At 42.3% G+C, this 25,338-nt stretch overlaps 1 protein-coding gene and 1 long non-coding RNA gene across 7 annotated transcripts in view; one reads left to right on the top strand and one right to left on the bottom strand.

Moving 5' to 3' along the window:
* The window catches only part of LOC308597675 (prolyl endopeptidase FAP-like), a 54,142-nt gene that overhangs the window by 26,508 nt on the left and 2,296 nt on the right, over window positions 1-25,338 (top strand). For all 6 annotated transcript variants that reach the window (XM_081213629.1, XM_081213631.1, XM_081213630.1 and 3 more), the window contains 12 exons: window positions 682-726; window positions 1,405-1,509; window positions 1,622-1,692; window positions 4,339-4,392; window positions 4,578-4,699; window positions 8,904-8,951; window positions 11,887-11,985; window positions 13,155-13,224; window positions 13,993-14,187; window positions 18,239-18,293; window positions 22,417-22,516; window positions 25,134-25,198. In XM_081213629.1, the coding sequence (XP_081069755.1) occupies window positions 682-726; window positions 1,405-1,509; window positions 1,622-1,692; window positions 4,339-4,392; window positions 4,578-4,699; window positions 8,904-8,951; window positions 11,887-11,985; window positions 13,155-13,224; window positions 13,993-14,187; window positions 18,239-18,293; window positions 22,417-22,516; window positions 25,134-25,198 (1,029 nt within the window). The remainder of the gene's footprint in view (window positions 1-681; window positions 727-1,404; window positions 1,510-1,621; window positions 1,693-4,338; window positions 4,393-4,577; window positions 4,700-8,903; window positions 8,952-11,886; window positions 11,986-13,154; window positions 13,225-13,992; window positions 14,188-18,238; window positions 18,294-22,416; window positions 22,517-25,133; window positions 25,199-25,338) is intronic.
* Window positions 1-25,338, bottom strand: part of LOC308582341 — a 117,713-nt gene that overhangs the window by 90,357 nt on the left and 2,018 nt on the right. The window lies entirely within an intron of this gene.

Here is a 25,338-nt window from a genome sequence, read left to right as displayed (position 1 = left end):
CACACTAAAAGACTTTTAGAATATCAGCGTGTAATTGTATTGATCTGTAATAGCATGCCATCAGGTTTTGTACATAACATTCCAATCAAACAGTTGAACGAAGCTGGAAGAAACAATCAGAGAACTATGGGGATGTTTTGGAGGTGCCTTCAAAAATGAACAGTACCTATTGCTCAGCAGGGGCAAGTTGTTGGTGGTGTTGTGTCTAAAAAAGAAGTTCCACAAGACTAAAGCAGAACTAGGGATGTCAGGGAATTCAGACGGGAACAGAAACTGTCAATGTTCCCTTATTCATCTCACGTTCAACGAATTGTTGTTCCTTTTGTTCTGCAAATGATACACAATTGATTGCTTTTCTCTCCCAAACTGCATTGTGTTTCCTTTGCTCTGAAATGAAACGCAAACTTTGCGCTGAAAAGAATGGTGTGGAGTAATGTAATTCATTGTGTTAAATGCCACCACTTTTGGACAGTGAGATGAATAATACAGGGTTTTTTTTCTGGAAGCCGGTAAAAAAGATGTCTCCATTTCTCCACTGCATGGAGACTGTTAACATCAAGGAAAATGTCTAAAGCAGTGCTTGTTTTTCAGGGTCCAGACTGAAAATTGTACTCCTTTAAATGAAGTTCTTTCACTTATGCCACATATCCTCCCACAGTTGCCTTTGTTCTTATTTTGCAGAAGCAGCAACATATAGAAGAAAGTCACACAGGATGGGCTGGTGGAGTACGGTTTTTATTATCTTTACACTTCTGATTTTGTTGAAATATTGTAACAGTGCAATCCTAGCAATGTCTATTTTGAAGAACGTCCCATTGAATTCAATGTAGGGTTAGGATTGTAGCCTTGTATCCTGACTGATCTGCGCCAAAGACTTTTGCTTTTCACAGTTATTAATCCATGCACTTAACACAAATTTCATTCCAACTCAAAAACTGTTTTTGTTTACTTGTAACAAGCACAGATGGTCTTTTAAATGGAAATGAAACATCTTGGGGAGGGGGGAAAGTAGAAGTCGAAGAAGAACGGAGGATGTATTTGCATATTGCAGCTATATGAAAATATAAATTCTCAGCGTAATAATGGTACAATTCTCATGTTCACATATTCGGTTTCTCATTTGTATTTACTTCTTCTTACCATAAAGCACTTCTAAAGGGACCAAGTGAATTTCCCCATTGATCATATTAGATTATACTTTTTGTCATTGGCATAACAAGAATAAAGGCAACCAGCTACACCCTAAACAATGTGCTCACACATTTTGCTTTTAAGTAAAAATAACCTAATATGAACAAGGACCACTTATTCCATGCAGTTTTACCTGACTGAAAAGGTATTCGCTTCTTTGTCATCTACAGTTGATTTTATTTTGTTTCTGTTTGTTTTGTTTTTTTGCCTCAGTTCTTTGTTTCAGCACCTTCTTTCACTTCGGACGGCATTTCTTACTACAAAATATTTAGTGACAAGGATGGTTACAAACATATTCATTACGTCAAAGACTCGGTGGTATGTCAAGCAATTTAATCTTCGATTTTCACATACTCTGCAGTACAGTTGCCATAAATAAGACACCTGACTTTACATGTGTTCTTCCCCCCCCCCCCTTTTTTCTTTTTAGGAAAAAGCTGTCCCAATCACTAGTGGAAAGTGGGAGGCCATATACATTTACAGAGTCACAGATGACGCCATGTAAGCATTCTTCCAAGAACAGAGTGTTGGTTATGTCACCTGTCAATGAAAATTTACGTTCAATGCAAGAATGATCTTCTCCCTCAGACAAATAGCAGAACCCCATGTTGAGAGGTCGGGCATCTGCAAAGGCTTTTCCAGATGACAAGACAAAATGGATTCCCCATTATGGTTATTGTCTGGAAAGCTCATGATGTTGGGTTGAACCTGTGCTTTAAGGGCAGACAGACTGCTTTTTTTAGGTAAAGATGCATGTTACTAGAGGTATCTATTAATGTAACCAAGGAGATAGGCACATTTTATATGTTGCCTAAATAGTATTGGTGTATTAGTATTAGTATTATTATTATTATTATTATTATTATTATTATTATTTATATGCCACCCATTTATATGCCCCAGCCACTCTGCTTCTAGCAAATTAAAACATCAAACACAGTAAAAACCTAAACTTAAAAACGTTCCCTATACAGTGGTACCTCAGGTTAAGAACTTAATTCATTCTGGAGGTCTGTTCTTAACCTGAAACTGTTCTTAACCTGAAGCACCACTTTAGCTAATGGGGCCTCCTGCTGCCGCTGCACGATTTGTGTTCTCATCCTGAAGCAAAGTTCTTAATCCAAGGTAATTATTTCTGGGTTAGCGGAGTCTGTAACCTGAAGCGTCTGTAACCAGAAGTGTATGTAACCCGAGGTACCACTGCGCAGGGCTGCCTTCAGACATCTTCTAAAAGTCAGATAGTTGTTTTATTTCTTTGACATCTGATGGGAGGCCGTTCCACAGGGCGGGCGCCACTTCTGAGAAGGTCTTCGGTGTATATATATATATATATATATATATATATATATATATATATATATATATATTTGCTTTCGTAGATTTTCACGGGTACAGGAATGCAGGTTTTGGTGTCTTCGGGTGTCTTCCCGTGTAAGAGTTGGGGTGTCTAGGCGACGTTTCGACGAGGTCTCACTCGTCATCTTCAGGCTGGTGCTTTCGGCTTCTTGTTACTGGAACAGAGCAGGATCTCAGTGTTTGAGTTCCTATAAATACTGTTGAGGGGTGTGGTGTATAGCCTCCAACGTTCTGGGCAGAGAGGAAGTTCCCAGGTTAGTGTGTCTTTTCTTCTTTTGTTCATTAATTACTTGAGGGATATCTTGAGTGATTTCTTGAGTGATATTCTGAGTACCACTTAGGAGGGTCATTAGGTGTGGATTAGTTGCTAAAGCTTTCGTGTCTTGACCTCTTGACCTTGTGAAGAGTTTCCCCTCAACAGTATTTATAGGAACTCAAACACTGAGATCCTGCTCTGTTCCAGTAACAAGAAGCCGAAAGCACCAGCCTGAAGATGACGAGTGAGACCTCGTCGAAACGTCGCCTAGACACCCCAACTCTTACACGGGAAGACACCCGAAGACACCAAAACCTGCATATATATATATATATATATATATATATATATATATATATATATATATATGGTATATATATATATATATATATATGCTTTCGTAGATTTTCACGGGTATAGGAATGCAGGTTTTGGTGTCTTCGGGTGTCTTCCCGTGTAAGAGTTGGGGTGTCTAGGCGACGTTTCGACGAGGTCTCACTCGTCATCTTCAGGCTGGTGCTTTCGGCTTCTTGTTACTGGAACATAGAATATATATATATTCTAGCACATCACAAACCTTTTGGTTCCAATTCAACGGTGAGGTCACACAGCTTCTGATACTTAATGCATACAGAGCAGTTACAAAAGCAGCAATCTGTTATTCAGGAGCAGGAAATGGAACGGGAATAAATCTACTCCACCCCACATTCCTCCTCTCTGATTGGGGGCAGGGGAGCAGCCTGTGGGCATAAAACTTACTAGGTACCCAGTTCCTAATCCAACTAGAGATATGTCCATAGAAGCCTATTGACTGGACGGGGGCATATGGCCCCTAATTCTGTCAGAGCACCTGACTTTTAAAAATCAAATATCCTCTTTGTCTAGTCTAACTCTCGGAATAATTTCATGTTTCAGTTCTGTGCATACTTACCTCTGAGAAACGCCCCACTGAATACATTGTGGTGTGCTTCTGGCTACAGGATTGCACTAACAATAACACAGACCTGTAACATAACATTCCTGTCTCTGAACAATCTTAACTATACATTTTTTAAAAAAAGATGACTGCAATACTTGAAGTGTAGTTCAATTACCCAAAAAAAGTTTTAATATCACATGTGTGTATATGGGCATATTAGCCTTGATCCAGGTATTTTGCTATCAGTAGGCTCGAGGGAACTTGCAAAAGTACAGCAAATCTTTAGGAAAACACCTTAAGGGGAAGAACCCCTTATAACAGCCTACTGAGGACTGACCATGCTCCGTGGTCACGGAATGCTGACATGCTGTTGGGAAAGGGGGAAAGGGGGAATGGCTAGCTTGTTGTAGAGTGGCTGGGGAAGCCCAGCCAGATGGGTGGGGTATAAATAATAAATTGTTGTTGTTGTTGTTGTTGGAACCCTGACCAGGAGCGCTGCGCGCTGCAACATTTTGTTGTAGGTTCTACTTGTTGAATGTCTAATGGCAACCAGCACTTCATGATCTCCTTGCTCTATTAAAGCATGCTTTATTTAACAACATACATTGCCTTTCAGATTCTATTCAAGCAATGAATTTGAAGGCTATCCAGGAAGAAGAAATATTTACAAGTAAGTTATCATCAAACATTTTGCACTGTTGTTCGTTTGGTTTCTGAGACGTGCCCAGTAAGTTATTTCCGAACACCGTGTTGCACCGCATGCAGCAAGAATGTGTTACAGTTTCCATGCCTGCTTCTGCATTCTAGATCGAGGCTGAAGTTTTGCTTTTGTTTTTAAATTCCGCTGTTTTACAGAATTAACAGAAGAAATCCCGGGACAAGACAGTGCATTACTTGTTATTTAAGAAAAGAAAGATGCCAGTACTATGCAGCAAGTTTCAGTTACAATGCCAACTATTATGCTTTGCTCTGTTACGGTATGTGAAATATGTGGAACTATTAAATCCTCATTGTTCTCTCAGGAACCTGTCAGGTATTTCTGCTTCAAAGCACCTTATTAATACATGGAACATTACAGGTGCCGTTTTATGTACACTTAACTGAGTAAAAGCCCCAGGGAGCAAAAGGACACTTATTTCAGTGTGAATTTGCACAGGGCTTCATAATTAATTACATTTATAGCAATCCTTTCCTCAGGTTGGCACACATGGGTCTCAAACAAGCCCCATTTTTTATCCTCACAACAGTCCTGTGAGGTTCATCAGGTTGAAAGAAAGTAATTGGCCCAAGATCACCCAGTGAGCTTTATGGCCAAGTGGGAATTTGAGTAAGTCCTGGTTGAATTCAATAGGGCTTACTCTCAGGGGAGTTAGGACTGCAGTCTTTGTCTAACACTACCATGCCGGCTCTCCATGCTTCGAAGAGATCTAGAAGACTTTGAACTAGGATATTTCAAGCTTTAACTAGGATATTCTGTGCTCCCCCCCCCCTTTAGATCTCAGTTCTGCCATGAAATCCTTAGGTAGCCATTCTTTGTCTCAATCCCGCCCCGCCCCCGTAATTTTGAAGACAATATCGCTGGCCTACTTTACAAGGTTGTTGTAATGATTGCAGTTGAATGCTCAAAAGCACTCTATAAATGGTTGCGGTGTTGTTGGGAAGTTGTAACACTGAAATCAATTCTGCATTTTCAAACTTAAAGCACAGTTGGGAATGAAATTGCTTCCTAACTTCGTTTGCAAATTCTGAATGTCAGTAACTGATCCACAAAGTTGGTGCTAGATCCATTTTCTAAGCATTGCACAACCCAATTCTAGGCAAGTTTATTTGGCTGTAGGTCCCATCAAGTTCAGTAGGACTTAATCACCCATATAAGTGAAGCTGGCCCTGCCATTAGGCAAAGGGAGGAACTCACCTCAGGCAGCAGATACTAGACAGCAGGGACCAGCAATAAACCACTGTGTGTATGTACCTTCTAAGCCAGGCATAGGCAAACTGAGCCCTCCAGATGTTTTGAGACTACAATTCCCATCATCCCTGACCACTGGTCCTGTTAGCTAGGGATGATGGGAGTTGTAGTCCCAAAACATCTGGAGGGCCGAGTTTCCCTATGCCTGCTCTAAGCGATCCTGTATCCTTTAGATGTGATGGAGGATGCTTCCACATCACCAGTGTTGCAGTAAGTTTCAACTCCCAGTCTGGTCAGTTTCCATGCATGGAATGGGAGCGGGGCACCTTCTTGTCGTTTGCCTCAAAATGCAGAAAAATGCCTTGAGCCAGTCCCGTGAGAAAGTGTGCATAAAACAGCAACCTGAATCCTTGTGGGGGTAGAGTATGTTGGGTGGGGGCAGTAGACTGAGGTCTGCTAACCAACACTGCAACTTTGTTGGCACAAGGGACTTCTGAGTATGCAACAGAACCGCCCCATCCTCTCCTATCCCCTTAAGCAGCCCCTCACAGGGCATGACCTCCAGATTGGCTCCAGAGTGTTGGAGAACCTTCCAGAGAGAAGTCCCATTGCTGCACCAGTGAACCCTTGTTGATGCAGCAATGGATACAAGTCTGAGAACTGGTTGAATGCCCCACTTCCCCTGAAATTCTACAGACCCTGATATATGAGGCAACATGTCGTTGTCTTTGTGAGAAACTAGCCTGCTCTTACCTTTCAGAGTTTCAGTATGCTTCTTGTGTGGAATCTTGTCTCCACACTTTGCATTGGGAAGGAGTGGGGCAGATTATAATGCCAGCAGTATATAATTTTTTTCATAAATGGTTCTGTTAACAGCCGAAATTACTAGTAGGAAAATTTAAGATCATGCATATAAGGGCTGGAATAATCTAATTCATTACATGGTTGTTTAAACTGCAAAAGCTTGGAGGTTTGACCTGCAAGGCACTGTAATTCACTTTCAATCCTCCTAACCAGAGAAGGCAGAAACAAATTGCCAACACGAAAGAAGGCTGTAGCCTTCCATTATTTTAATGAGTAGCTCTTGGCATGTCAAGTTTTAAGTTGTTACGAGCCATGTGACGTTTTATTTGATGGAGTCGGCGAAGGGGGAAAGATCCATCCAGAGGGTTTCTGTGTTAATTTCTGAAATAAGCTCAGCCAGGTTCGCTCTCATGGAACCGTATCTAAAAGCATCACAAAGTCTAAGCAAAATGACTCATTTGGTGTTTAATGAAGCGTAGAGATCAAGCGTTAAGTAGTAGATCTGGATGTGTACAGGTTGATGGATGAGTACGGAACACATGAAACTGCTCACAAGGCAGAAATATCGCCATGACGGTAGCCATAGGATCATGCTAAGGAGAAAATAGCTACTCCGATCAGTGTTTTATGATCTGGACCGGATGCTCAAGCGTGCAAATAATAGAGTTCCCCCCCTGCCAAGCAAAGAACCAAACATAACAAAATGATAACGCCTTTCAATCATCCTCACCAAGGATGTTATCGCACAGGAAATGTGCTCACCTTGAGAAATGAGTTCCGACAACTTCTCCGGATCCTTTTGTGCATGGGTAATTTGGGGCACAGCTTATGTAACTATTAGCTGGGCATCACTTCATCTGCAAGAGCAACGAGATTCTCTGAAATATGTAAAGGTTAACATTTCTTTGTTTCCTCAGCAGCGCTTCTGGCACAGGTGCCGTTTATGCCGACATGACACCGAACATAGTTATTCGGCCACTCTTGCTATGCGCTGCACTATCGTTTAATACCAATAGCAAACATGGCATTTGCAGGGTTAAAGTCAGAGGCAAGCTCCTGGTTTGGAGGTGCTTATGATTTAAAGGTGCAGTGAAATAAGAGGGGGAGAAGCAGGGGGGAAAAGGATTGTCAACAAATATGTTTGCAGGATGCCTTTGTGTGAGAAAGCAAGTGAGGAAATGGTCATCTCAGGGCCCAGTAGAGTTGTATGATGTCAGCACTGTGAATTTGGCATTGGAGCCACAGGGAGATGAGGAAGGAGAATGTAAGTCTTCCCCTCCCCATATAGTCCTGTCAAAAAATCTTCCCTTCCCAAAGCTGCAATAATCAGGAGGGATGTCAATGGAAGTTGTGGTCCTAATGTAAATTGAAGCCGTGTGTGTGTGTGTGTGTGTGTGTGTGTGTGTGTATGATTTTTGTCAGGACCACATGGAGTTAAATCCCCACCCACCCACCCCCAGCTCACTTATATAAAGAGCAGATGCAGGGAAGTCCAAAGACCACAGGGAGATAGATTAGATAGATAGATAGATAGATAGATAGATAGATAGATAGATAGATAGATAGATAGACAGACAGACAGACAGACAGACAGACAGACAGACAGACAGACAGATAGATAGATGATAGCTAGCTAGCTAGATAGTTTTGGTTCACATTTTGGCTCTGGAGCCTCACTAGAGAGCCGTACTGATACTCTTATACGAGTATCTTAACTACTACATCTTCTTTTACTGTTTGTCTTTTCCCATCCCTGGAAAAGCCTAGAAATCGTAAGTGCTAGGAACCATTTCACTCATGGGAACTAATAAATAAAATAAAGAAACCTTTATTGTCACTACACCACCTGCGTGCAGTGGAATTAAACGAGCCCCCCCCCCCAATACATTCAGTCTTGTTCGCACTCTTGTGTGCTTGTTGGAGGTCAATTGCACCACTATTTTTTTCCATGCAGCAGGACATCTTCCTCCTTCTGTTGCTTCCTACAGCTCCCTACGCACACACACGCACAGAGAGAGAGAGAGAGAGAGAGAGAGAGAGAGAGAGAGAGTTATGTAGGGTTGCGGTGGTGAGGGACCTTTCAAAAGGGATTTCAAAAGGGTTCCTGAAGATTGCAGGACCCTCCAGAATGCATGCAATATAACTGGATGTGGCAGGAAGGAAGAATTGATTAACGTTGCTGTGTGTGTGTGTGTGTGTGTGTGTGTGTGTGTGTGTGTTTAAAAATAAGTGCTTTCTGCTGGTGTACTTATAAATGCTGCCACCCTAACACCCAAAGCTCCTTAGCATCTTACATGTTAATACTGTCTGTGATGAATAAAAGAGGAACATGTTACATACAAGTATCTAGCCAACAAAATTTGTGCTATTTTCTGAAGTAATAATTCTGGGGCGGGGTTGTTGTTGTTGTTTTGCAGTTCTTGTTTCCTTCAATGTCAATTCTCTTTTTCTTCCAATCCCCACTGCAGGTCCAGGCATTCCCATTTCTACTATTTACGAGAGCAGATATGACAGAGGTATCTTTCACGATGCATGTTTGGGTGCCCTGTTGATTGGTTTAAATTCAGATCCACGGTGTACAATTAAAGCACATTTAAAGCAAAGAATCATGGGAACTGTAGTTTATGCATTACAGAGCAACAAATCCCGGCACCCTTTAACAAGCAACAGTTCCCAGGATTCTTTAGGGGCAGCCTAAATGTGCTTTTAAACGTACTGAAATCCTATGCACTCTTACCCATGACTAAATCCCTATTACAGTCAAATTTAGGAACAGGCTGTAAATCTAAACATGAAGACATTTCGAGTTTGATCTCAAAGCATTTTTAGTACATCCACAGGCAGAAAATCTGAAAAGCATTCATTAAGCAAACGTTCTACCCACCTGCCTTCTTTTCCCTTCACTGTTTATTCTGCTTCAAGTGTTACAGTAATTAACATTATAACATGCAATCAGCATGTGTAGAAACATTTCTTCTGGGCAGAATGAGCACATGCGTTGATGGGGGATGGCATCGCATGTGCAGACCTTAGCCTATTCATTTCAATAGCATGCTTCAGTTCAGTTCAGATATTGAAACAGACATGTGCAGGGTGGGGTGGAACCTGACAACATGATACCATCTCCCTGCATATTTGCTCTACCCAGAACTGATGGCCATGGTGAAGAAAGGCCAGGGTTTCATACACAGCCAGATATATAAGCAGCCAGTCGTGGATTTTCCAGATACTTTCTACCAGTCGTCCGCTTTATTATGATCATTCGTCTTGTGCTTTTTGTCTTTCTCCCTCTCTGAGGATCAGGCTGTACATTAGCCCCTGTTAGAAGACAGGCAGGTGGCCTATTTGTTTGCCTTTAAACTTATGCTAGAAAAATGCAACCTATGCCGTTAATAAAGATAGAGCAACTCGTACAGCATGTTGGCGACAAATATTCATCGTTCTCCCGGACACTGAGGTTCAGCGCCAAGGGCCTTCTGGCAGTTCCCTCACTGCGAGAAGCCAAGTTACATGGAACCAGGCAGAGGGCCTTCTCAGTAGTGGCACCCACCCTGTGGAATGCCCTCCCACCAGATGTCAAAGAGAAAAATAACTACCAAACTTGTAGAAGACATCTGAAGGCAGCCCTGTTTAGGGAAGCTTTTAATGTTTTATAGGTTATTGTATTTTAGTGTTTTATTGAAAGCCGCCCAGAGTGGCTGGGGAAACCCAGCCAGATGGGTGGGGTATAATTATTATTATTATTATTATTATTATTATTATTATTATTATTATTTTATTCACAGTTGTTCAAAAATAATTTTACATCATTTATCAAATATGTGAGAAAGAGACAATTACTTACAAAGTGCCATGAAAACTTACAAACTACCTAAAATAAAGAGAACTTGCAATATCAGATCTATCCCCGTTTCCCCCTAGCAGTCCATGCAGTTGGGAGGCCAATTTGTTGGTGGATAGCACACTCCCTGAGCACAGTTTTCTGGCACGAGACAACTGAAGAATCCCAGAAAACTGTGCTCGGGGAGTGTGCTATCCACCAACTCCAAAAAATCAGCCTCACCAGGGGCGAAACAGCAGCTTCCCAACTGCATGGATTGCTAGGGCAAAATGGGGATAGAACTCTGACACCCTGTCTTCTTTATTACTTCGTACGCTGCTTCATCAGCTCCTCACAGCTACCAGGAACAACGCTTGAACTTGTTTAAAAAACAAGAAGAAAAAAACCGGAAAACTGAGTCAAGAATTTGTAAGAACCTAGTAAAATCTGATGTTGCAAGTTCACTTTATTTTAGGTCGTTTGTAAGTTTTCATGGCACTTTGTAAGTAATTGTCTCTTTCTCACATATTTGATTAATGGTGTAAAATTATTCTTGAACAACTGTATGAATATTTGTCGCCAACATGCTGTACAAGTTGCACTGCCGTTATAGCAGTCTAAGCATTGCCCTGCCTGCAAAACTAAGTCAGTTGTTAAGTTTTCTGGTATTTCCTGTTCATGATCACGCTGGAAATCTTCTGGTATTTCATGACCAGGAAGTGGTTTCCCTAAGTGCTGGGTAAGGGGGAGAGTTTTGCTGTCAATGTAATCTAGCTGTAACTGTTTTGCTATGTATGTGCTAGCACTGTCTGGTGTTATCTTAGGTCATACATCTGTAGCATAGGGCAATCTAAAATTATATACAGATCCTTTGTGGTGGGGAGTGAGCTCCTTTAACTAATCAATTGATGGAACACATTAAACACTTCAGGTACTTAATCCTATTACTTCATTACTTAATAGATTTTTGAACGTTTTCTTTCAAAGATTACCACTCCTGTCTCCCAGCTCTTCTACATAATGCATCTCTTTCCTGCTCAATCCCCAGACAGCAAGCATAGGCAAGCTCGGCCCTCCAGATGTCTTGGGACTACAACTCCCATCATCCCTGACCACTGTTCCTGTTAGCTAGGGATCATGGGAGTTGTAGTCCCAAAACATCTGGCGGGCCGAGTTTGCCTATGCCTGCCAGAGAGAGTTTAAAAACACTCTGTCAAGCACTGCAACCCAGCAATAAATCCCAACTCAGCAATAGATATTATCATAGATCCAAGGAGGTTTAATCCCAGCAAATATTTTCCTATTTTCTCCTCCATTGAAGAGAACACTCTGTTACTGTTAAAACCACACAGCTGCTTTCTATTTGCATACAGGATATTCACTTATACACATGACCTTAGCAGATTTGACATGTATTCTCTATTTGTGTCCTGTCACGTAATAATTAGATTGCAACCATACTCAGTTGTTCTTGTACCGTTTCTAAAATTATTTTAGCTTTCTTTTTTGAGGATATGCCTGTGAAATGTCATAGGACAAACTTGGAAGGAGATTCAGAAATCAGTAATGATGATAACAAGCACGCTAACCAATGGCAAATGTATTGTGAATCTAAATTTTCATCTATGTAGAAGTTCGAATTTTGGAAGATAACAGGGATTTGGAATCTTCTCTGCAAAAGATCAGCATGCCTACCACAGATTTTGACAAACTTGAAGTGGATGGTATAAGTAAGTACAATCGACTATGTATCCTCCCCTTTTGATTTTACATTATGAATGACAAGGGAAAAGTAGTGGCTATGCTAGGTATTTAAAGGCTTCATGTTTGGTAACTGTGGTCCTTTCCAGACTGCCAAGGATTCAAGGATTCAATCACCTACCAGAAATGCAAGTTGGTGCAATTGAAGTGGATTAAAGCATTCTGTCACCTTGACTCAACAAACCCACTTTTTTTCTTTTTTAAAGAGACTTCTTGCAATTGGGAAAGTGATGGGAAATTGCACTGAAAAGTGTGGGATGCAGGAAGATGTATAACCACAGCACAAGCGAAACAGGATGAATGATCTTTGTCATATACTTACCCTGCAAAGAAATCAGAATGAATGTTTAGTAATAAGTAGACATAGGGCTCGTGCACACATCTGCTTGTGCCCTGACTAGAAAGCATGGGTTCGACCATTTTCTCCCTTGCCCTGCTCCTTCCTAAGAGAAAACCCACTCTTTAGAGATAGATTGGAACAAATGGCAATCTGGGGAAAGCCCAAATTGCTGTTTGTTCCGACTGAGCCTTAAAGAGTGGTTTTATCTAGGGGAAACAGGAAGTGTGGAGAAGCCCATAGACTAACCCCCAAATAAGCTTTGTGCAGGCAAATCAGGGTAAATGACGCATAAGCAGGTCATCTGAAGGAGCCCCATAACTGCGCGGAAATATGGCAGTTTGCCACCTTGAGCAGTGCAGGACGCCTAAAGTGACTGGAATGCTGTGCACAGACAGTCCTGATTGCCCCACCCCAAGAATGATATTGTAGGAAACAGTAACCAAAACTATTAAGAGGCTGGAGTGACTCCCCTGTGAAGAAAGGCTACAACAACTGGGCCTTTTTAATTTGGAAAAACAGCAACTGGGGCAGGAAGTGGGCATAGTAGAGGTGTGCAAAATGATGCCTATTGTGGAGAAAGTGGAAACAGAGACGTCTTTTCTCCCTCATAGTACTAGAACTTTAGGGAAAGGTCATGAAAATGCACTAGTGATTCAGGAGAGACCCCACCCCAAACTGCTTCTTCACAAAATGCATACTGTAATTTGTTTGTGGAATTGGCTGTCACAAGATGTGGCGATGGATCTTCAGCATTCTCTATTTGTCATTCTCTCTCTCTCTCTCTCCCTCTCTCTTCAGCCTTGTGGTACAAAATGGTGCTCCCTCCACGGTTTGATAAATCCAAGAAGTATCCCCTTCTCATACAGGTGTATGTAAAATTGTGTTTATTTATCCTTGCTTGCTTCCTTTCTTTAACATAACTTTGCTTCATTTGGGTGTCCCTTAACAATTATTGTCAAATACGCTCACGGCTAGTGACCATAGAGCAGTGAAATAGCTTTAAGTTATAAGATCAGGCCTGGTGAACCTCAGGTCTGAGGGCCACTTTTATCTGGTCCTTGGGACTCTTCTTCCCAAGCTACATCTCTGCCCAAGGCTAAGCCCCTCACTAGCCTTGCTCTGCATCTACCTCAAGTGCTTCTGCCTGGTTGGAAGGTGTTTCTGAAGTGTGATCATGCCAGTTGTCTGCCTGGATAGAGAATGGGAGGGTGGGAACCTCAGTTGTTTTCCATCCCTTGACTATAGCCTCCTGAATACTCACTTTCCTCCCCTGCCCACACCCTCTGTCATGCACCCCCTAGCAGGTTCCCACAAGGGAATGTGACTGGAGCTGATGGGAGCTGGAGTAATCTGGAGCGCCCCGGGTCCCCCAGCCCTGTGTTAGGCAATGCAATGTGACAAAACACCTTACCTAGTAACAATATATTATGTACCACAATATAGAAACAAAAAGGAAGGCAACGTGCCCAAGCCCTCTCAGGTGTGAACCTGAGCAATACCATTTTGCCTAGGCTCTGTATTTGTTAAAGATTTATTTCTTTTGGCCACCATTTCCTTTTGCTTTTTTCTTTAATAAAAAGGGAGTGTTTTGTAGTCCATTGTGCTGAATTTGAGATTCTGTGAATTTTCGCTGCAGGTACGGAGGACCTTGCAGTCAAAGCGTGAAACATACGTTTGGGGTTAGCTGGACGACCTACCTTGCGAGCAAAGAAGAGATTGTGGTGGCTTTCGTGGATGGAAGGGGGACGGCCTTCCAAGGAGATGAAATGTTATACGCGGTCTATCGGAAACTTGGGGTTTATGAAGTTGACGATCAGATCTCAGCTGTAAGGTAAGGGAAAGAGTGCAGTTCTGCAAACCTACATTGAAAGCCGCTAGGTCCCAAGAGTCTACGAGAAAGGACTGTGTGGCTTCTGTATAGTGCCGATATAGCTCTCGTTGCTAGACAAATGTGGCATCTTAAATATTAGCTGCATACAGACCAGCATCCTATTCTCGCAATGGCCAACTAGATACCCATGGGAAGCCCACAGGCAGAATCTGAGAGCAACAACATTCTCCCCACCTGCGCTTCCTAGCAACTGATGTTCACTGGTGTACAACAGTGGAGGTAGCGCATAGGAGTTGAAAGTAATAGTTTCTCCAGGAATAAGTAGCTCTATTCTCCATAAATTTGTCTGAATTTTCTTAATTATCATGCTAGTTCAAATTTCATTTTCTTTTGGGAACGTTACAAAGAGCACCTCAAATTTATATATACTAACAAACATCAGGGTGTTCTTTTCATGCACGAGGTACTTGGTCACTTGTTTGCGGATGCAGCAATGTGTTTTGCTTGTTCCCACACTCATCATCCGTTATCACCGAGCACATAATACCATTTTGGCAAAATGAGCATTCCTTGATGAAAGAGGTTGCTTCTGGACCCAGCTTTCCCACTGAAGCCTAGAAGCAGCTGTGACTGTTACAGTAGTCATTCCTGGATTGGGAGAGCTTGACCAATGTAGTTCAGGCATTGGTGACTTCAATTATTTCCTGCAATGCACTGTATGTGGGGCTTCCGTTGCACTTGACCCAGAAACAGCAGTTAGGGCAGAATGCTGCAGCACTGATGCTGACAGGAGTGAGACCCTATTAGCAAATAACAGCTCAACTCAGAGATTTTCAGTTTGCCGATTTGTTACTGGGCCAAGTTCAAGGTTTTACCATTGGTATATAAAGCCCTTAATGGTTTGGGACAAGTTTACTTGCAATATTACCTTACGCCATTCGACCACTTCAGTCTGCGGAAGTGGCCCTGCTACAGGGTGCCACGTATTACTAATTCTGCAGTTGAAACAAATCAGTCTTTTACACCTTGGAACTCCCTGCCTGTTGATATCAGGTAGGCACCTTTATTCTGCTCTTTTCGTTGCCCACCTAGATGTGTAGTAATTGCATCTGTTTTAGCTTATTGTTGATCTTAATTGTTTATCAGTTTTTGAATGTTTTAACTGTCTTTTATTAACCATTTAATGTTATGTCTTATTTTATTGGTGAACCTCTTTGAATTTTTTTATTTTATTTTACTTTTTACAATCCGTTGGTAAAAGGGCTTTGGAAATGATGTAGGGTTGCTTCTGAATGGCAGAGTTGGAAATAGATAGAACCCATGAACTCTGGTCTCCAACACCTGTGATCTATATACCTGATAACATGCCTATCTAAACAGGTTTTATCTCTCCTGTCCTCTTTCTGCTTATTGACTCTTCCATTTCCTCTTCGTATCAAGAATCATGTTGCTCTAACCTCACTTTAAAAAAACAACCAGCAACAAAGATTGACACAGATGAGACGTTACATTATTTTGAGCCCCACAGCCATCACTTACTTGCTTTTTCTATTGCACAGCGCAAGAACGCCTTGTTTTATAGTAACCATAAAACTTATGAATTGGCTTTAATTGCTCTAAAGTGTTCAGAGACAACGGAGGATGTGGTGGGTGCCCATCCAACTAGGTTAAAATAAAACCAAGCTGCTCTTCTGTTTGTTCGTTCATTCATTTAATTCGGGAAATTTATAGACAACTAAACATTAACAGATATCATAATGGTGTGCAACATTAAAAATGCAAGAGAGACTGGAAACATTTTCTCCCCCAAAAAAGAAAAATCAGAGTGCCCACATCTGTTGGCAGCCTGCTGTAAAAAGTTTGTGTGTGTGTGTGGAAATGGCTCAACTTGCTGCAAAATAAAAATAAAAGGAAAAATATATCTGAAACCATGCATTCAATTGACTTTGGTTGTTGGGGCCCAGTGTGCATTCAGTGTGCTTTGCACTAGGATGGTGGCAGCTTTTCAGCTCCAAATCTGCAACTGCAAAGGCCAAGAACTCCAACGGAGAACGCTGTGGTGAGAGAAATTTGCTGAGTCTCTCCACCCGGTCTGAATTGCCCACTTGCTCTGTGGGAGCCCCTCCTCAGGGAGGTTGATGAGGTTCCTGGTGCGAAAATGGCCTTGTTTGTTTTTCTTTGAAATTTGGCTTCCTCAAGTTTTTATTTTGTAATAATAATTTAAAACAGCAAGCCGCAGACTTGGGAATAATAAACAGCTGCTTGACCTACTTGTTTCTGCCGTTCTGTCATTTTCTCTTCTTCTTTAACCACTTGCCCTCTCAAAGCATGTATTTAGCTATTTATTTTATTTTTTTTACATTTTTCATGGAACTGGCTGCTGCTTTAAGAGAACGTGTCAAATCAGCCCCCTTTGGCACCTCCCCACAACTCCATTTAGATATAGCGCACTGCACCGTGCTCTTAGGAATGCAATCTGCGGTCATTTTGGTTCTCTTCAAGCTCAAAAACTACAGATGAAATCACTAGGACTCAAAAGCAATAGCAAAGGCTATTGATGAAAATAACAATACAATATGTTGCAATGTTGATACATAAAAGCACATGTGGAATAAGCTCGTATTGTAGCCAAAAGTAGACTGACAATACAGAATTACCCTCTGAGGTGGAATCTGGAATAAATGTATTGTAGAGTTGTTGACTAGTTCTCTGTATTGTTTTTGTTGTTTTGTCAAAACCAATTTAGAAATGGAGACATTCTTGTGGTTGGCAGCTGAAGAAAATCCCCTTAGATTATTTGATGTAAATAATCCCAAGTAATTTAGCCAGCAAAACTCTCCAAAATATAGTTTATTGGTTCTCCTGAAGCTGTAATGCAAAATACTGTAATTTGCTTTAAGTTGCCAGCTATCTTCCCTGTCTGAGCTCTCTTTAAGTACCTTTCAGCCTGCATTTATGTTCCTCATTGTTTTAGCTAGAGAGCTACAAATATGCACAATGCTTCCCCCTTGTTCATTACTAAGTTACTCAGAGGAAAAGTTTTAGTCTTGTGCAAATCAGCCGTGTAGGTTTGCTGGGAGAGACTAAGTTGCCTAAAGCCATTCATAATAGATAGGTCAGGTTTTCAACTTGGGATTCTCCTCACGGTAGCCACTGTCCTGCACTGGAAAATACCAGAGCAAAAGGGTTTTGAGCATGTCCTAAGATGGGTGGATATTTGGGGTCTGTTTATTACAAGGGTGGGCAACATGGAGTCTTTCTCTTAATTTCATGTGTGTGGCTAGGAGGTGAAAAGAGAGGTGACAAAAAGAGAGGAAAGTGAGTGGCAGAAAGAGAGGACTTTTCATGAAGACTTTAAAAAACAATAATAACCACAAACTCATGTTGAAATATCAAGCTATTTAGAGCTTTATAGGTCATAACTACTGATTCAAATTATTAATGGTAGAAGGCTTGATTGATTTTGAACCAGGCTTTGGATATGTTTTGATAATTTGCATGTTAAATTACCATCATCACAGTACCTTGCTCTTCATGAAAACTGAGTCAGTATTTGAAATTGAGTACACCAAGTATTTTATAGCATAAGATTCTTGCAAGCGTATGCGACAAGAGGGGTAGATCAGTTCTAAGATAACCAGGGTTCCTCATCACATCCAAACATAGCGAGCCACAGTTTGATCCTGGCTTGTATGAATTCAAGATGCAACGGGGGAATTCTGGTTAGTTTAAATTAAAACCAGAAGCTTTCAATCTCCTCCTCCTGTAGCACAGCAGAAGAAGACAGGGAAGAGTACTGAGCCTCCCCATAATGCCCTAAACTATTGTTTCATGTTACTATCCAAAGTGTCCCATTGTGTGCAGCACTGCTAGTTTCAAACCCCAGTTTAAATCATAGAGCGTATGAACTCATTAGAGCAATAACCATAATCTTCTGCTGCGCAACAACAACAACAAATCTTAATGGAACCCCAAAATATTCAAAAACAAAAGCTATTTTATCACCTTTGTTTTTTGAACTAACGAAACATTTTTTTCCCCTTTTGAACAGAAAGTTTATAGACATGGGATTTATTGACGAAAAAAGGATAGCCATATGGGGATGGGTATGTATACTTTTTTAAAAAAAAGCTTGTTTAACCTTGTTCTGCTTACAGCTCCTTTTGTAAATGCCTTGGTGAAGCACATGGAGGTTTCTTATGCATGGGCCCCCCTTTGTTCATCCTTCTCCATGGGACATCTAGACAGTTGCATGTCTGTAATATATTCTAGATTTAATCACCACCCCAGCTGCGTCAACACTCTCCTTCCTCTGGGCTTGATTCTTTATGAGATTCTGAGATAAGGCTGAACCATAGCTTAGCATTATGAGAATGAGCATAGATGAGGTTTGTGATCACATGCTTTCCCTTCCTCCTCTGGTGTGGCTGACAGCTTTGAAAGCTTTTTGCTTCCATTTTAGACATCATGATGGCCAAACCTGGGCAAACTGTAATCTAATTGTGCTTCGTGCATCTAAACATATCGTCTCTTAAGCACAAGGACTTCGGCTGCTTGAGCAATGGAGCTTCATCTCTCTCTCCCTCTCCCCCTGCACATTTGTTCCAGGGGGTTGAAGGGAAACCCAAAACAGAATAGGTCCGAGTGGTTTTCTGTTTCCCCTGCCACTTTCCCTGGGAAAACCTACTCTTTAGCTCTGAATCGGATCAAACGTCAATCTGCAGAGAACCCGATTGTCACTTGCTCTGATTCAGCAGTGAAGATTGGGTTTTCCAGGGGGAAAGTGATGGAACAAGCACAAGTCTGGATGAGCCTATCATGATTTAATGGCAGTTTGTTAAACCTAGGATGAACAGTTCCCCATCAGGATCCAATACAGAGCCTGCAGACTTAAGTCAGTTGCTAGCCAACAATTAATTTCGAGTGTCCGATGATTTCCATTTTGTTAACGTTACTTAGTCTCTGATTATCTCTCAAGAAGTGTTACGGTCTCACTCTCTTCAGCTTTGCTCTTTTGCCAGGAAAAATTATCTTAGGTCTGTCACTGCTTGTTTATCTTGTTTTCCTTCCTTGGCCTGGATTCCCATAAGAGCAGCTTGCCCAGAAGCACAATACAGGACAGAGTAAACTTGCTGGTATTAGAGGTCAAACTATTTTATTTTATTGTTTTGATGCCGAGTGCTTATATTAACAAACTTTAATTTATTTCATTTATTGGGCTGATGGCCAACGTTGACATAGCTATAGGCGTCCTCTTCTAGCAGGGTGTGATTGAATGATGCTATGGATAAGGTATTCTGAAGTTGGGCTTAGTATCTGGGAAATAGTGGGTGGGAAATAGTGGGTAGGTGTACATGCTGAGTTTGCTAAGCTCACCCAGTCCCGAGAACATCCAAGGGCAAGTAGCATAAATAACATAGGAAGAACACCCTTCTTTTCCCCAGGAAAATTCACAAAATAATTTGTCTTTTATGACTGACATTGCCATTTGTGTGTCAAAGCTTCTCTGTCTGCCCATCTCCCCTCCATTTTGCTCTCTCTCGTTTCTTGGCATTTTAGTTTTTCAGCCCATGGGAAGGAATTGTCTTTTAAGTTTTAATTCTTTAGAGCACGTTGATTATCTTTGGGCACTTCAAAAACCATGGAACATCCTCTAAGGCAAGTTCTTCTCAGGGGATATTCCCATCAGCTGGTGGCGCGGTGGTCTAAACCACTGAGCCTCTTGGGCTTGCCAATCACAAGGTCAGAGGTTCGAATCCCCATGACGGGGTGGGCTCCCGTTGCTCTGTCCCAGTTCCTGCCAACCTAGCAGTTCGAAAGCACACCAGTGCAAGTAGATAAATAGGTACCTCTGCGGCGGGAAGGTAAATGGTGTTTCTGTGCGTCCTGGCTCACGGTGTTCCGTTGTGCCAGAAGCGGTTTAGTCATACTGGCCGCATGACCCGGAAAGCTGTCTGTGAACAAATGCCGGCTCCCTCAGCCTGAAAGTGAGATGAACGCTGCAACCCCATAGTCAACCGTCCAGGGGTCCATTACCTTTTTTACCTTTTACCCATCAGCTGAAGGATGGAAGGGAGAAGTGATGCTTACAGATTTCCCCCTTCAGTCCCTTGTGCCCTGCAAAAATAAAAATAGTAATTCTTACTGGCCTCCACGGTTCCCTTCTTGCTCTTTCCAGATGCTAAGCCCTCTGTCTCTCTGAGTCAATTGGTCCAGCTGTGAACTCATCCTCACCCACTAGTCCCCAGTTATTTGGATATTTTGCCAGGAGGCAGCAGAGGTGGGTGACAGCCACCATTCCACCCTAGATGGCAGGCAGCTAAGCATTTCAGCATTGTGGGTGTGATCAAGAAGCAAGGGATTATGTAACTGTGTGGGACGATCAGAGCCTGCTTCATGATGTGTCTTGAATACAGGGCACGAAGGCACTGCACTCTGATGCTCCAAGTCTTAATTTAGCTGCCACACACCAGAGTTCTGTCAGTAGCTCTGTGATTTATTTCCTTTGAGAAGGCACTTGATGAAGATCCATGCGGAATGTTGTCAGTGGGCTGCTCCCTTGTAGCTCCCGCTTGTCCATCCCATTCCTGTGCATGTTTACTCAGGAGTAAGTTCAGTAGGGCTTGCTTCCAAGTGACTTTGCATAGGATTGCAACGTTGCGGGATAATCCTGTGAATGTTTACTTAGAAGTTAGCAAGTCCCACTGTGCACCATGAATCTTATTCCAAAAAATGTTTATTTGTAGATACTACATTTTATGGCCACCCAGTTTTACCGCTTCACAGTGACTTGAAAAGGTATCTAGCCAGTGTAGTGTAGTGTGAGTGTAGTTGAAGTCACCCATTACTACAACATTTCCTCTTTTGGGTGCTTCCTTGATTCCATTCTGCGTCTCAAGGTCTTCCTGAGCATCTTCATCAGGGGGACAATTTCACATCCCCAGTACTAAATTACTCTTGAGGCCCGGCAGGGCTTTTTTCCAGCCAGAACCCACCAGAATTGAGTTCCAGCACCTCTCAGGTGGGCACCATTGCCATTGTAAGAGAACAAGGGAGTTCTCTTATGGTGAGTTACAGCACCACTTTGTCTAGAGAAATAGCACTGGGGCCCAGTATCACCACCCTGTCTATCCAGAGGGTTGGGGACCATTCCAGAAATGTGAAATGCGACACATCAGGAACAAGGAGGGAAGGGAGATTAACATCAGCATTGACTGCCCCGGTAGACCGTGCCACCTGAAGTGGTCGTGTCACCAGGCTTCCTAGGATGGCCACGCCTGAATAAAGATCTAATAATAAATAATAATAATAATTTTATTATTTATAGCCCACCCATCTGGCTGGGTTGCCCCAACCACTCTGGGCTGCTTCCAGCACATATAAAAGCATGCTAAGACATAAAACATTAAAAACTTCCTTAAACAGGGCTGCCTTCAGATGTCTTCTAAAAGTTGTATAGTTATTTATCCACAAGGAGGGTGTCACTACCAAGAAGACCCTCTGCCTGGTTCCCTGTAGCTTCACTTCTTGCAGTGAGGGAACTGCCAGAAGACCTTCGGAGGTGGATCTCAGTGTCAGGGCTGATTGATAGGGGTGGAGATGCTTCTTCAGGTATACAGGGTCGAGGCCACTTAGGGCTTTAAAGGTTAGCACCAAGACTTTGAATTGTGCTTGGAATTGTATCTACGTTGTGATCTTCTGCCTCTGGAGATCCTGCCACCTGAGAAGGCCGCCTCATCTGTCTTCATCATGGGCTTGCCCTGGTACATAGATACAGCAGAAAGTTACTTCATTGAATTACTCTAGTGGTGTCCCATCCAAAGAAAACTAAATGCTCTAGAGCTGCTGTGGGGATGGCACCACTTGAGGAAATGAGGATTGCTTAATGCCACCTGCCTTGCAGACTCTTTTCCTTACTGCTGCTTTCCCTCCCACTGCTCTTGAGATTAGCAGCATAGCAGAACATCTGGTCACAAAGGACTATATCCCTAGGAATCAAACTCACAAGGAAAGCTACTGCATAAATGGAAAGAAACTGCGCAACCCATTTGCTTGCCCCTGTGCCTGGTAGAGAATTACTCAGACTTATGCTGGAGAATCCTTGGCTTATGTTGCTGCCTCAGCTGCCAAAGCAAATATTCCCTTTGGCTTTTGTGCTTTACCACTTGGATTCTTAGAGAGCTAATACTTCATTTCAAGGTTACTAACTTCCATCCCGTTTCTTCCTAGTCTTACGGTGGCTACGTTGCCTCGCTGGCACTTGGGTCTGGCACTGGAGTGTTTCAGTGCGGGATGGCAGTGGCTCCTGTCTCCAGCTGGGAGTATTATGGTATGGAAACAACTTGTCAACATCACACCTTGAAAGCAGGGCATAGACAATGAATTGTTTTAGCAATGATGTCACTGTGAGGTGCTCTGCCGCTTGCGAAATTTACAAGAACCGCTGGCCTCACTAGGAACAAATTCTTCAAAATACACAGACACACACACCAAGCATGGTTCTCTTTGGCTAAGGTTGCCTTTTGGGGTTACACACACACACACACACACACACACACACACACACACACACACACACACCAATCCCCAAGGCCGGTTTGCACAGTTCCTGGTTATTACAGCAGTGAATATTGGGGAAATATGAGAAACTGAGTTGGCAGTTAAGGAATGTGTTTCATTTGGAATAATATTGTTACAAAAATTGTGTGCCATCCTCACTCTCTGCTGAGTGATAGCAAGGGTCCATGTTTTCCTAAGACTGCAACCCAAACCCCACTTACCTGAGGGGGAAGTAAGCCCCGCCAAATTCAACAAGGCTAGCTTCTTCTGAGTAGACCTGGTTAGGATTGCACTCTAAAAGGATGGAAAGTAGGGGAAAGTGGGTGCAAGGAGGCTCTTTCAAAGTACAGCAGAGACCACCCTTCACTCACAGCCAAGTGTGTAATTCTTGGGACCAGATTCAAAAGTTTCCCCCCTCTCCAGCAGCATCTTAGATGTGCAGTGATCCACACATAGGAACCCATTTCCACGTGTAGCAAGACTGAATTTATAAATAAAAGTTTCTTTGGCATAAAGAAACCATCTTGCAATTTATGCATTTTGTGGAGGATTGTATTAAAATCACTCACCATAGCCTTCCTGAGTTCTGAATACGAGACAAGGTTTAAGAAGCAGTTAGCTTAATAAATTTTCCTTCCCTTTGCAAAGAAATATTTTCACAGACTGAATTACGTGGTTGTCTGTGGCCCTTTTACAAGGAAAAAAAAGAGTTTGTTTTGGTGGATGTTCATAGCCTTAAGATACCGCCAGCCTAACATTTATGACTACGGCTCCACCAGTCCCCTCCCATGACTGGCCCCAACTACTGCTGATTCTTTCCCCATATTGCAAGGCAGCTATTCCCAGAAGTAAAGCAAAAAACACTCCCTCTGCAAATTCCTTAGGGCCTGGTGCCGCCAAAGTTAAGCACTGTTAAGTTCTTGCGATGCTAAAGGGAGAGATAAGCACATCTGCTCAATTCCTTTCCCAGTGAGATCAGTGGGATTTTCAGAATGTAAACTTCGGCTGAATCATGCTTTTAATGTGGACCAGGACTGCACAACATGCAACTATGCTGGGAGTCATGTATTGTGCTTTGCCCTGCATTTTTGCAGCCCCAGACAGCTCATTATTGAGTCCTCAGAAGGCTACTGTACATGAATTGCGGGCCATTTTATACACTAGTAACAAAACTGTGGAAACTTTTAGGAAAAGTTGTACTGTATTTCTAAGGTTTGATGGCTCATAACAGTGTTTTTAAGAATAAAATTAATATCATTAGAAAGATACAGTCATACCTCATGTTACGTTTGCTTCAGGTTGAGCGTTTTCAGGTTGCGTCCCGTGGTGACCCAGAAGTACAAGAAAGGGTTACTTCCGGGTTTCGCCACTTGTGCATGTGCAGACATGCAAAATGACGTCACATGCATGCACAGAAGCAGCGAATCACAACCCGTGCAGACGCGGGTTACGTTCTGCTCATGTTGCAAACAGGCCTCCAGAATGGATCCGATTTGCAACCAGAGGTACCACTGTACTTTCATACAGAATATAGTGCAACAAACTATGTTGAACTATTTTTATTCTGAAGACAGCATATCCATATTTGGTAGTGATGGAATAAGGTGCATAAGAAGAAGAAATGGAGAAGGTTTGCTGCCTAAATGCAATGCAGCTGCCATCTAGTCTGGGACTGATTGACAGCAAAAGGCGTGCGGAGAATTTGTGTGATTAATGGTACTCTAAATGGTGAGATGTTATGAAATACCCTTTATCTTTGGTTTTTGGGGTGTATGCCTTCTTTTATTTTGCTATAGCCTTTGATACTATAAAGGTGATTCAACAAACTTTGTTGCATTATATTCTGCATTGGATTGTCTTTCTAATGATATATGACTTTATGGTATTATTCCCAAAAAGACTGATGTTATGAGCCACCAAAGCTCAGAAATACAGATTTTCCAAAAGCTTTCCATGTTTTGGCCACTAATGTATGTCTGGTGACCTGTGTCCAGTGGTTCACGAGTTACAGCAGGGCAAGCGTCAGGTTTTAACATTCTTTGTGGGAAATTAAGAGCAATGTCTTTGAACATCTGAATGCAAGGAGTAAACCTTGCTGACATTTGCTATTCAAGAAGAACATCAGATGAGCCTGCTGGATCTTGCCAATGGCCCATCTAGTCCAGAAACCTGTTCTCACAGTGGCTGACCAGAGGCCTATGGGAAGCCTGCAAGCTGAACAACACTCTTCCCTTCTGTGGTTTCCAGCAGCTGGTATTCAGAGGAGCACAGCTTCCATCCATGGAGGCAGGCCATCTTCTCTCTCTAATGGCTACTAGCCATTGACATTCTTGCATATGGACTTTGGTGTGTGTATACTGTCATCAACATGTCATTATATCTTGCAGCATCCATCTACACGGAGCGCTTTATGGGCCTCCCAACCAAAGAAGACAATCTGGAGCACTACAGAGTAAGAACAACGAAACATTTCCCTCTCTTTCTTCTTCTCCTTTTACCAGTTAACCTCAACTTCCTTCCCTGCCTTTCTTTCCTTGGCTTAGTGGTATGTGTGCCACTTCTACCATCCACTGCTTCTATGATACTTGAGTG

Source organism: Podarcis bocagei, assembly GCF_964188305.1.
Source record: "Podarcis bocagei genome assembly, chromosome: 1".
Classification (NCBI taxonomy): Eukaryota; Metazoa; Chordata; class Lepidosauria; order Squamata; family Lacertidae; genus Podarcis; species Podarcis bocagei.
The sequence above is the reverse complement of the archived record's forward strand: the minus strand, read 5'-3'. Positions and strand labels throughout refer to the sequence as shown.